Source organism: Aquarana catesbeiana, linkage group LG02 (assembly GCF_042186555.1).
Source record: "Aquarana catesbeiana isolate 2022-GZ linkage group LG02, ASM4218655v1, whole genome shotgun sequence".
Taxonomy (NCBI): Eukaryota; Metazoa; Chordata; class Amphibia; order Anura; family Ranidae; genus Aquarana; species Aquarana catesbeiana.
In genome coordinates this window covers 487,802,148-487,814,331 of record NC_133325.1, presented here as the reverse complement: position 1 = coordinate 487,814,331, position 12,184 = coordinate 487,802,148, and the positions used below count along the sequence as shown (strand labels likewise).

The window sequence follows — 12,184 nt, the reverse complement described above, 5'->3', positions numbered from 1 at the left end:
ACGACACACCTGGTGTTAGCATTTCATTCATCACCTGAGCATCTCACTTGCCACTGTCACCTGCCACCAGATGCCATCAGAGGGCCCTTTTTATGTCAGGTGTTTATAGTCGATTTCCTCATTACATCAGGTGTTCTCCCACCCCCCCCCCCCCCTTCATCACTGGTAGCAACTCCACTCAGTGGTGTATTTAGGTTTTGTGCTGCTCTAGGCCTGACTAAGCTCGCGCACCCCCTAATTTAAATATGACCCACCCCTTCCTGTCAAGGCCACACCTCTTCCTTTTTAAGATTCGCCCTGTCATCTTCATGGGAAGAGGACAAAGGGACACCACAGGAGGAGGACAGAGAGGGATGCCGCATTTTTTCATTTGGGGGGTAAGGGGATATGTGCTGGGTGCTTTGGGAGGGGAGGATCAGCCCCCCCCCCACTAGCACATATCCTCTCCCCTCTCAAAGCACCCAGCACATATCCCATTACCCCCCCTCCCCTCATCCATGTGTGCATCTGTTATCTGCCCCCCTTCCCGGTTACTGTGTCCCCCTCCACTGTAAACTATACACAGACTTCAGACCGGCAGCATGGCTTTTGCACTGAAGTCGTGTCCCTCCTCTGTGGCTCCTCCTCCTCCTGACTGTGTACACTAGAACATGACTGTGTACACTAGAACATTAGAGCCGAGAAGGAGGAGGAGCCGAGGAGTGTGTGGCTGACAATGGGGAGAGAGGTGGTGGCTGCTACGAAAAGCTGATCGGCGATTGTGGGACCCCAGGTGGCAGATGTCCTGGGTGCCCACGCTAGCGCACCCTGTATGGCCAGTTACCGAAGCTCAGTGCCGGAACTTGTTGTGGGCTCCGGGACAGTGGCATCACTAGGTTTGGTGTCACCTGGTGCGGTAAAAATTGTGTCCCGCCCCCCTTAATTTTTGGACTGGAGGCCTAGCGTTGGAGCTCATTTTGGCGGTCAATAAGGCCTAGAGGATATTAGGTTAGGCACTTCCTAATAGCTCAGTCCCTGGGAACAGTAATGGATAATGGCCAACAGTGATCCCTCCGGCTGGACGTTCGCTCACTCTGGGTTGCCCAGGCTGACTCTAATCAGTAGTGTAGCATGTCTGTACCCCGGCAGTGGCTTCATCTTTCTCCCCCTCTGGTGGTGCAGATACAGCGTGGCTCTCTCTTTGGTGGTGCGGGAAAAGCGTGGCTCTCTCTGGTGGCGTGGCTCCCTGTCTGGTGGTGCAAGTACAGCGTGGCTCTCTCTTTGGTGGTGCGGGAAAAGCGTGGCTCTCTCTGGTGGCGTGGCTCCCTGTCTGGTGGTGCAGGTACAGCGTGGCTCTCTGTTGGTGCAGGAACAGCGTGGCTCTCTCTATGGTGGTGCGGGTACAGCATGGCTCTCTCTCTGGTGGTGTGAGTACAGCGTGGCTCTCTGGTGGTGCAGGTACAGTGTGGCTCCCTCTCTGGTGGTGCGGGAACAATGTGGCTTTCTTTCTGGTGGTGTGGGTACAGCGTGGCTCTCTGGTGGTGCGGGTACAGCGTGGCTCTCTCTGGTGGTGCAGGTACAGTGTGGCTCTCTCTGGTGGTGCGGGTACAGCGTGGCTCTCTCTGGTGGTGCAGGTACAGTGTGGTTCTCTCTGGTGGTGTGGGTACAGCGTGGCTCTGGTGGTGCGGGTACAGTGTGGTTCTCTCTGGTGGTGCATATACAGCGTGGCTTTGGTGGTGTGGGTACAATGTGGTTCTCTCTGGTGGTGCGGGTACAGCGTGGCTCTGGTGGTGTGGGTACAGCGTGGCGCTCTGGTGGTGCGGGTACAGCATGGCTCTGGTGGTGCGGGTACAGCGTGGCTCTCTGGTGGTGCGGGTACAGCGTGGCTCTCTGGTGGTGCGGGTACAGCGTGGCTCTGGTGGTGCGGGTACAGCGTGGCTCTCTGGTGGTGCGGGTACAGCGTGGCTCTGGTGGTGCGGGTACAGCGTGGCTCTGGTGGTGCGGGTACAGCGTGGCTCTGGTGGTGCGGGTACAGCGAGGCTCTCTGGTGGTGTGGGTACAGCGTGGCTCTGGTGGTGTGGGTACAGCGTGGCTCTGGTGGTGCGGGTACAGTGTGGCTCTGGTGGTGCGGGTACAGCGTGGCTCCCTCTCTGGCTTCCCCCAGCACAGTATTCTTTTTCTCCTCCTGTAACACCCCCCAGCAGAGTGCATGCATGCTGGGGGCTGTAGCATGTTTGTGGACACACTGGGCCGCCACTCTTCAGGGACTACTTTTCCCATGATGCCCCCACAGTCTTCTGATTGGCCCTCTGCTGTGGCCAATTATGGGGAGGGAAACAGCGGTCAGGAAGCTGGGCGGCGGCGCAGGGAAACCAATTAGAGCCGCTCTCTCTCTCTCTTCTCTCTTCGCCTGACAGAAAAGGGAGGGGGGGCGAGCGGGGGAGATACACAGACAGCCCGCATCTCTCCTCTCCCTGTCACAACGCTGCTGCTCCATTTACCAGAGAACTCCCCCGCTCACCCCCCTCCCCTTTCTGTCAGCCGAAAAGAGAGAGAGCGGCTCTAATTGGTTTCCCTGCGCCACCGCCCAGCTTCCTGCCCGCTGTTTCCCTCCCCATAATTGGCCACAGCAGAGGGCCATTCAGAGAGAGAAGCAAGGCTTCACAGGGGTGGCTTGACGGCTTTCTGGCTCCCTCCGCACATGCGACGCCACTCCTAAGCTGTACTCCTGGTGGCCCTGCTGTGCGGGAAGAGGGCTCAGGTGCTGTTCTCGGGGGGGGGGGGCTTTTGCCGCCCCCCCTGCAAAGTGCCGCCCTAGGCCTGGGCCTTGTTGGCCTAGGCCAAAACACAGCACTGACTCCACTGGTGATTTTGTCTCTGCACCATTTACAGAAGACCAGCTCATGGAGGCCGAAGGGAAGAACCAAGAGCCCGAGCCTGGGTTCCGCATCTAGTTTCTTCCTCACGATAGCTGGTCTTCTGTAAAATAGTGGCAGGAGGAGACTGTTAACGAATGTTGGCTGTGCACCTCTAGCGGAGGTGGAGAAAAATAATTAAAACTTAAGACCTGGTTAGACCAAGAAAAATGTCTAAATACCGCAGCAAGACAGCCACTGCGGAGAGACAGCCACTGCGCAGCGAGACAGCCACTGCAGGGAGACAGTCACAGCTGCGAGCCATCGATCAGATGTTTATTTGTAAGATTGTGTGTGTTTATCAGGATTAAATTGCAACCCCCTCAACATGAATGTATAAATTAGCATTCATTGTGCTGTAGGTGCAGCAGTGTTTGTATTGTGTGTAATGTTAACGTATAAATTATCAGTCATTCTGCAGTGTTTGTATTGTGTGTAATGTGAATGTATAAATTAGCATTCATTCTGCTGTATGCTGTAGCTGTGCGGGCGCGCTCCTGCCGTGTGCGCGCTCCCGCCGCAGTGTTTGTATTGTGTGTAATGTGAACGTATTAATTAGCATTCATTCTGCTGTAGCTGTATTGTGTGTAATGTGAACATATTAATTAGCATTCATTCTGCTGTAGCTGTATTGTGTGTAATGTGAACATATTAATTAGCATTCATTCTGCTGTAGCTGTATTGTGTGTAATGTGAACATATTAATTAGCATTCATTCTGCTGTAGCTGTGCGCGCTCCCGCCGCGGTGTTTGTATTGTGTGTAACGTCACTAACGTGACATTATCTGATGGTTTCACTGGTCGGTATTGTGGTTAAACGTTGGAAACGCATATGGAGTACTTACGCATGCGCAGTACGTAATTTCTCTGTGGAACGTCACTTCCGTAGCAATCTGTGATGGGTTGCTGAATGTGTCGTGACGGGAATCACAGGACTGTTTAGCCTCTCTTTCCTGTAGAGATTCTTTCACAACCCGCCTTACCTTAGATTCCAGACGCTGGTCTGCACCACCTCTCTCATCTGTGGCTTTGGAGAAGCAGTGATCACAGAGAGATTTGTCTACTGGAACAGGCATCCTACACCCCCAGCATGATTTTTCTGGTCTCTTGCTAGAGTGAGATGAAGGGTGGTGGGGGGAGGAAGATCTTTACTGCGCTGTTCAGATCTGGAAGGAGACCTACGATGGCTAGACCTGGAGGAAGATTGCCGGTGGTGTGATTTTGAGGATCCACTTCCTCTATGGGAGCTACGCTGTGGATCAGACCTAGAAGGGCTGTGAGAAAAGAAAACAGAAAAGAGAGAAAAAGAAATCAGCTAGTGTCCTCAAAGTCCTACTCTCTCCCCTTGAACAGGCAGAAAAGCATAACTGCAAACAAACCTGTTACAAGCGGGTTGGCCACTAGGGGGCAGTGAGGAATCCATGGTGTCAACACAATAGGGAACTGCAGAGATAGATTACACATCAGCTAGCTGACAAAGAAACCATACCCCAGATATTAGAGCTTGTTTTACCTGAAACTGCCAAGATAGCATAGTTGCCAACATTGCAAAAAAAATATGTGGGACACTTTTTTGGCTGTAGGCGGAGCCGCATAATAATTAGGGGGCGGGGCATGCGTTTGTAGGTGTGACTTAGCAAAAAACTAAAACTGCGGTGCACGGCGAAAAATGGGCGTGGTTTACGTGAAATAGTGGGTGTGACTTAAATGGGCGTGGCTCAAAGGGGGTGTGGTTAGGGTCTGAGATGAATGAGGGATGGAGAGGGAAAGGGGGAGAAAGGAATGAAGGGACAGCAGCCCCAGGTCCTACACAACAATAGAAATATGTGTATTCTAGAAAGTTTAACAATCAGCAAATAAAGATACTCCAAACACCTGGTGTTAGCACTTCAATCAACCCGGCACCATGATTGTTATGGTGTCAGGATGATTGAAGTGCATTATTTCTATTATTACATTGTAATATGAAATTAAATCATTCAACTCACCATAATGCTGAATCAGTGGGATCCCTGAGCGTGTCACTAGCCACGTCACCTGCCACCAGCAGAGTCCATCCTTGCATCAGGTGCCACCAGCAGAGTCCTTCCTTGCATCAGGTACCCCAGCAGAGTCCGTCTTTGCATCAGGTGCCCCCAGCAGAGTCTGTCCTTGCATCAGGTGTCCCCAGCAGAGTCTGTCCTTGCATCAGGTGCCCCCAGCAGAGTCAGTATAGACCCCCTCAGTGCAGACCCCCCTCCATCAATGCAGACCCCCCCTCCATCAGTACAGACCCCCCTCCATCAGTGCAGACCCCCTCAGTGCAGACCCCCCTCCATCAATGCAGACCCCCCTCCATCAATGCAGATGCCCTCAGTGCAGACCCCCCCTCCATCAATGCAGACCCCCTCAGTGCAGACCCCCCTCCATCAGTGCGGGCCCCCCCCATCAATGCAGACCCCCTCAGTGCAGACCCCCCTCCATCAATGCAGACCCCCTCAGTGCAGACCCCCCTCCATCAATGCAGACCCCCTCAGTGCAGACCCCCTCCATCAATGCAGATGCCCTCAGTGCAGACCCCCCTTCATCAATGCAGACCCCCTCCATCAATGCAGAGCCCTCAGTGCAGACCCCCTGCATCAATGTAGACCCCCTCCATCAATGCAGACCCCCCTCCACCAATGCAGACCCCCCTCCATCAATGCAGACCCCCCTCCATCAGTACAGACCCCCTCCATCAATGCAGACCCCCCTCCATCAAGTGCAGACGCCCTCAGCAGACCCCCCTAAGTGCAGACCCCCCTCCATCAATGCAGACCCTCTCAGTGCAGACCCCCCTCCATCAATGCAGACCCCCCCAATCAGTGCAGACACCCTCAGCAGACCCCCCTCAGTGCAGACTCTCCCCCCTCCCATAACGCCCCCCAGGCCCCAGCACATGTCCATTACAGCGCTGTGTGTTCAGTGGAGAGGCCGTGCGAGAGGAGAAGCCGATTCATTGGCTGCACGGATCGAGCCCCCTTCCCCTCTCTACTGAACACAAGGGGGAGCGTTGTAGCGGTGGCGGCGGGACTGGCCGCCATTTTCCTGAAGCCTGCTTGCCAAAAAATGGTAAAATGCAAACATTCCCGATTTCCCTGGGCAAATCCAGATTCGGGACAGCCTCCGATTGGGACGAGGGTCCCAAAATCGGGATTGTCCCGGGAAAATCGGGACTGTTGGCAACTATGAGATAGTTGCCCCGGGAAGTCGCCATAGAGCCCATGATCATTCCTGGGGCTCTGTAAGCTTCCTACAGCTTTTAAAAGTGGCGCCCGTGACGTCGTCGACAGCTTTCACATGCGCGAACCAAGCCTCATCTTTGTATCAGGTCTGCGCATGCACAGAGCGCACGCCGGTACCCGGAAGTAAGAGAGAGCAGCTGCTGGAACGCAGGAAGCGTCAGCGCCAGGCATAGGACACCAGCAACGCTAAAGACAAGGAAAAGGAAGGTACAAACAACAAACACTGCTGCCATGCATATATATATATCTATAATTATATAGATAGATATATATTTACCACTCCACCTACGATCACCTGAGCCGAGAGAGCCGCCACACACACACATACACCGTACTCATAGCAGATAATGGCCACCTAATAGCAATAGGCAAGCATGCCGTACGCACTTAGATGAACATGTTCCAATTCTTCAGCGCTACTCTGCTGTACACTCCATACCCTGCTTTAAGCCGTGTACACACGACCGGACCTTTCTACCGGACTGTCCGGACAATCCGACCGTGTGTGGGCTTCATCGGACCTTCAGCGGACTTTTTCTGTCGAAAATCAGACGGACTTTAGATTTCGAACATGTTTCAAATCTTTCCGACGGACTCAAGTCCGATCGAAAAATCCGTTCGTCTGTATGCTAGTCCGATGGACAAAAAAGGATGCAAGGGCAGCTATTGGCTACTGGCTATGAACTTATTCTAGTCCCTTTGTACAACATCACGTTCAAACCAATGGACTTTCGAACGGACCTTAGTCCGTTCGTGTGTGGGCAAGTCCGGTCGTTCGAAAGTCCGTGGTAACTCTGTCGAAAGTCCGTTGGAAAGACCGTCGGACCTTTGATGCTGAAAAGTCCGCTCGTGTGTACGCGGCATAACAGTCAGGGCCTATCGGAGGAACTAAACTTGGCACTCGGCTGACTTTGATCGTAGGGAAGTCATCTTCAGGTAGGAGAACCAACCTGGTCCTACGCAGGAGGACAAAAAAGGAACATGGATAGCAGCCTAGAGCAAAGATTTATGGGAGAGGGGTCCTATTGGGTAGTTACGGAGGCGGGACTAACCCACATATTGCTGCCATGGAGTCTGTCAGGAAATGTAACACAGAGTATGCTGACTCTGCTACAGAAAGTTTCACTTTCATTTCTCTTCCACAATTGCTGCCATAAAACCTCTCCTTTTCTCTCTAAACCACACCTGCTTTGTATATAGAAACTGCACATTATCTCTTTGTCCATTGATTCTCAGGGACATAGACTATCTACAATTTCACCACTACACTGGAGGATACCAACTGCAAAGAAGAAAAATGCCACGAAAAAGTCTGAAAGCAGGTGTTCAATCTGGAAATAAATTTCTGCAACATCTGGAAGAAACTGACAGGCTAAATATTACCAACAAAGAAGAACTGAGAGAAATCTATAATGAATTACGAAAGACGTAAGAGCATTTTATTATTTTTTATCATGCTTGTTGTTATTATTATCACCAGCAGCAGTAAGAGCAGTTAGTTGTATCATTCATATTTACTGAATTCACTTTAAATTGCATGTGACATTTTTTTGGGCAGAACTAGACAGGTCTGACATGCTAGCGCTATTATTTTAGAAAACAGTAATCAAAGCAAGTGTATGGCAGTTTTTCAAGGGATGATCCTCGTCAAGTCATACATTATAGGACTAATTTCTCTTAAAGTATAACTAAAGGCAAAACTGTTTAGCGATTTTTAGAGTGGAGAAGGATTATAACACCTGTCAGGTTTTTATTGTTGTCTGTGCCCCTGTTATAGAAAAAAGCCCCAAAATACCAACATTTGGGATTGTCACTAGAACAGGAATAGGGGGGAAATCTTCCAATAGTGACATTAGTTGTGATGACAACCTTCATTTTGGATTACCTCACTTTGGAGAGATCCCCTCACACTTCTTGTTTGGTCTTCGGGACAGGAATTGAAGAGAAATTTCTCCAGTGGGAAATGGCAAAAAAAAGAAAACTGACAGAGGTTATAACCCCACTCACTATAAAAAAAAAAAACATGTTTTGCCTTTGGTTCTAAAAGCGTTGCACTTGAAGCACTAGTGCTGCAATTAAGGTCCCTTTCACATGGAGTGGATTCTGTTCTGATCAGCTCACAGATCCCCGCCTGATTGGAGCAGAGCTGGTGGATGACACATCCGCTCAATTTCTTCAGACTGGACACGGAGAGAACCCCGCTCTGTTCTATGGGCAGCTGGGAGTAAACAGACTCCCTCCCTTCCTTTTTTTTAAGCTGGCCTGGAGGTAAGCGGGTGTAAACAGACAAAGGTTAGGTCTCAGCTCTGGCAGGAAACTGTGGGTTGAAAAAATTAAGAAACTTAACAAATGCTTAAAACGGAGTTCCAGCTGTTTCTGCATTTATTGAAGCGGAGTTCCACCCACATCTTTGATTGTTTTTTTTTTAATTACTATTAATCTTGCATAATGCATATGAAGCTATTCTTTTTCTTGTCATTAGCGCTGCCTTTATTATATATTTATCTTACAAAAATACCTCAGATTTTTCCTTCTTTCCCATCCCATTCCCATCTTGCTTGTGGGCAGGAGAAGCCCACAAGCATATTCTTCCGGGATACGGCGCTGCTGTATTCCCAGCATGCACCGTATGTTTTCGCACATGCGCAGTAATAACAAGTAGCGGCGCTGTAAACTATACAGGTTGCCATCACAACGGGCGGCGTCGGAAGTGCCCACCCTGTTGTTATGGCAACCTAGCCCTTGGCGCTGCCCACTGACTCCTGGGAAATGATGACACACATCTCCCAGGAACAGTAGCGAGCAGAGCAGCCGAGGGAAGTGACGTCAGGAGCCATGGTGAGGAAGGGGAAGATTAGAAGGGACCACGTAGCAACAGGGATTAAAAGGTAAGTAAAAAAAATAATTTTCTCCAAATGTCATTTGTTATGTTATTTGCTGCACGTTTATGTAAAATTATTTTTATGGGTGGAACTCCGCTTTAAAAGACAGCAGCGACAAAAAGTGTCCCTGCTGACTTTTAATAGACACACACACTCACTAGTCCCATGGTCCAGCCTCGGTTCTCTCCCCTGCCTTTCCCCGGCATCACTAGCGTGGGCACCCTGCTGTGACAGCTTGCGGCTTCACATCTGGGTGCACACTGCACATGCGCGTCCTGAATGACCAGGCAATCTTCTGGGACCTGTGACTAGTCCCAGAAGTTTGCAGGGAGGTGGAGAGGAGAACTTCTGCTCAGGGCGCTCCAAGCGGAAGAGGGAGCTGGGTACCTGTCAAAACTAGGTACCCCCCCTAAAAAATGACATGCCAAATGTGGCATGTCAGGGGGTCAGGAGTCCTTAAAGCGGAAGTTCCACTTTTGGGTGGAACGCCGCTTTAGACAGCCAGAGATGGGGCACACTTCATTACAAGTGATTTATTTTTACTGTGTAAATGTACTACAATCGCTTTTTGATATATTCCAGCTTTAGGCATTGCTTGTGTAGAAAGATGCATGTATGGCATTTACAGTTGCTCTCAGTAGTTTGATGTAGGTACATATTAACAGTAAGGCCCATGCACACTGGCCATGTAGCCCTGGTTCATGAGGCTGCAGCATTTAGCTGCTGGCAGAAGGCACAAGTGCACCATCCAGCAGCCTGTCAAACTCCCATGAGAGGCCGACAGTTGCTGCCGATGGATGGTGCACCTATCAGTCCTTACATTTAGGGCAGCATGTGCTAGAGATGAATGCCCAGAATGCAGACCGCCATCCACTTACGCCTAAATGCCAAAGCCTCATGTATCGGTGCTGGAATACAGAATTGTGTTTTGTGCTATTCTTCAGCCAGTAGATGGCAGTGTTTATAAGTTTGTAGCTACAGCTATGCATATGCTCTTTTCTCTGTAATAAAGTTTCCTATTAGCAGAGAAGCAGCAGAAAAGCGTGGACTATGCACTGTTTGTTCTGTAGGGCTATATGCCCATGGGTTGATTTACTAAAACTGGAGAGTGGAAAATCTGGTGCAGCTCTGCTTAAAAACCAATCAGCTTCCAGATTTTTTTTTTTGTCAAAGCTTAAAGGATAAGTTCACTTTTTGGGAAAAAATAATAAATGCACATTTTTTTGCAGGTAAAAAAAAAAAAGTGCATTTATTTATTTATTTGGGGCCTGTACAGGATTGCACCAGCATAAGCAGATCACTGGTGCTATGCAGGTCTTCAGCAGATCTGCCAGTGTATCTGCTTCCCCATCCCAATACATCCTGTACGGGTAAGCAGATACAACCAGACAGGAAGCACGAATGAACTACCACGGCGCTCCACCGCAAAGGCTGCTGGACCTTGTCGTTTTCCATGCACAGAGCCCTGTCATTTAGTGACATGGCTGGGAGGGCAGAGCCCCACTTGGCCACATTTATTTTAAATTGTAACAGCTAGTGGGGAGGGAGAAGAACACCGCTAGCTGTCACAGCGGGGATCTGGGAGGTACAGGGGCTGGTCCCTTTGCAACATGTTACACCCTGAAATGGATGTAACATGTTACAAAAGGTGAACGTATCCTTTAATTGAATAAGCTGAACTTAGAAGCAGATTCGCTACAGTGCACAGCTGCACCAGATTTTGCACTCTCCAGTTTTATTAAAAGTGTGCAGGAGGCGTTAAGCAACTAGTGGTGATATATTTTAGCAACAACAAAAATAAAAGAGACACATTCACTTTTAATTGTTCCACATGATACAGGAAAATACCTGCTTCACTGAAACTAACATTTAGTGCCCCAAAGCATGAATTACAGTGGCCAGATTTTTTTTTTTGAAGCCAGAGGCTCTAATAAGCTTCAAAATAAGGTGGGCTCGGGTCGTAGAGCACTCCGATCCCACGCAGGTGTGTTACAACAGCAAATGAATACTCACTGTTGAAACACTGATCCTCCATCTGGCCAGTCAGAAGCGGGTGTGAGACCCGTTTTCCGATTGGCCGAAAAGAGGAGACTCCCGATTTGCTGCCGAGGAGGAAACGAAAGCCGCCACCGCCGTGATAACCCGTGGAGAGTAGGAGATTGGGAGGCCGCCGGGGTAAGTGCTACCGACTGGCCGACTGGGGGGGTTGGCATACTGTTTGACGACCCCCCACCGGCCGCCACTGTAAAAAGCATCTTTTAAAAAAAACATACAGTGCACACCTAACAAAACAATAATGACACAGTTTTTAACCCCCTTTACAGTAGTAATAGACTGTTACAGTAGTAATAGACTGTTGCTGTACATCCATAGCTGCGTCTCACTAATACTGGAGGTGTGTTACTGACCAGATCTGCAGGCAAAAACAGAGGGGGAAAAGTCTTAAAAAAAAAAAAACTAATGCATCCACCACATGGTGTGCAGTACCACTGAATGTGACCCATTAAACTAAATGGAGCTGCAACACAATAGCCCCGCAACCACATGGTTGCAGTGCAGTGGTTCAGGTGTTTAGGGGTTAAAACAGATGAGGAAGTGTCATAATGCCTCCTGACTGCCTGTTTAACGCCCTCAGTGGAGTGATCCATCACAAATTGCTCTTCAGTGGGCAACAAAAGTTTCAGTGGGCTGCTTTAATGCAGTATATGCTAATGTGTGACATAATGCGTTTTATGTGCATTGCCGTACAGCAAAAGGGCCCTTAAAGTGGTTGTACACCCTGTACAACCACTTTTACCTACAGGTAAGCCTATATTAAGGTTTACCTGTAGGTGCTTGAAATATCTCCTAAACCTCCACGGTCTAGAAGTTATTTACAATAAAGCCATGCGCCAATGTCTACGGTGCATGCGCACTTTAGAAAGGGAACGATCGTGCCCTTTCTAATAAGGGTCATGCCGCGACTGGCAGCTCCCGCACAAATTTGTGGGAGTGACGTCACGCAACTCTGGCCAGTCGCAGAAGAAGGGGGAAGATGGATGCTCACTGCTAGTGGGAACAGCAGGGACATCGCAGGCTTCGGTTTCAGGTAAGTGACACATAATGGGCTACTATGCGATGCATAGTAGCCCATTATGCTTTACCT

General features: G+C 49.8%; 1 protein-coding gene across 1 annotated transcript in view; it reads left to right on the top strand.

The window, feature by feature from the left end:
• Positions 1-7,274: 7,274 nt before the first annotated feature.
• Positions 7,275-12,184, top strand: part of LOC141128438 (putative helicase MOV-10) — a 156,020-nt gene continuing 151,110 nt past the window's right edge. The window contains exon 1 of the mRNA XM_073615724.1: positions 7,275-7,585. Coding sequence (XP_073471825.1) covers positions 7,455-7,585 — 131 coding nt within the window. The 5' untranslated portion in view covers positions 7,275-7,454. The remainder of the gene's footprint in view (positions 7,586-12,184) is intronic.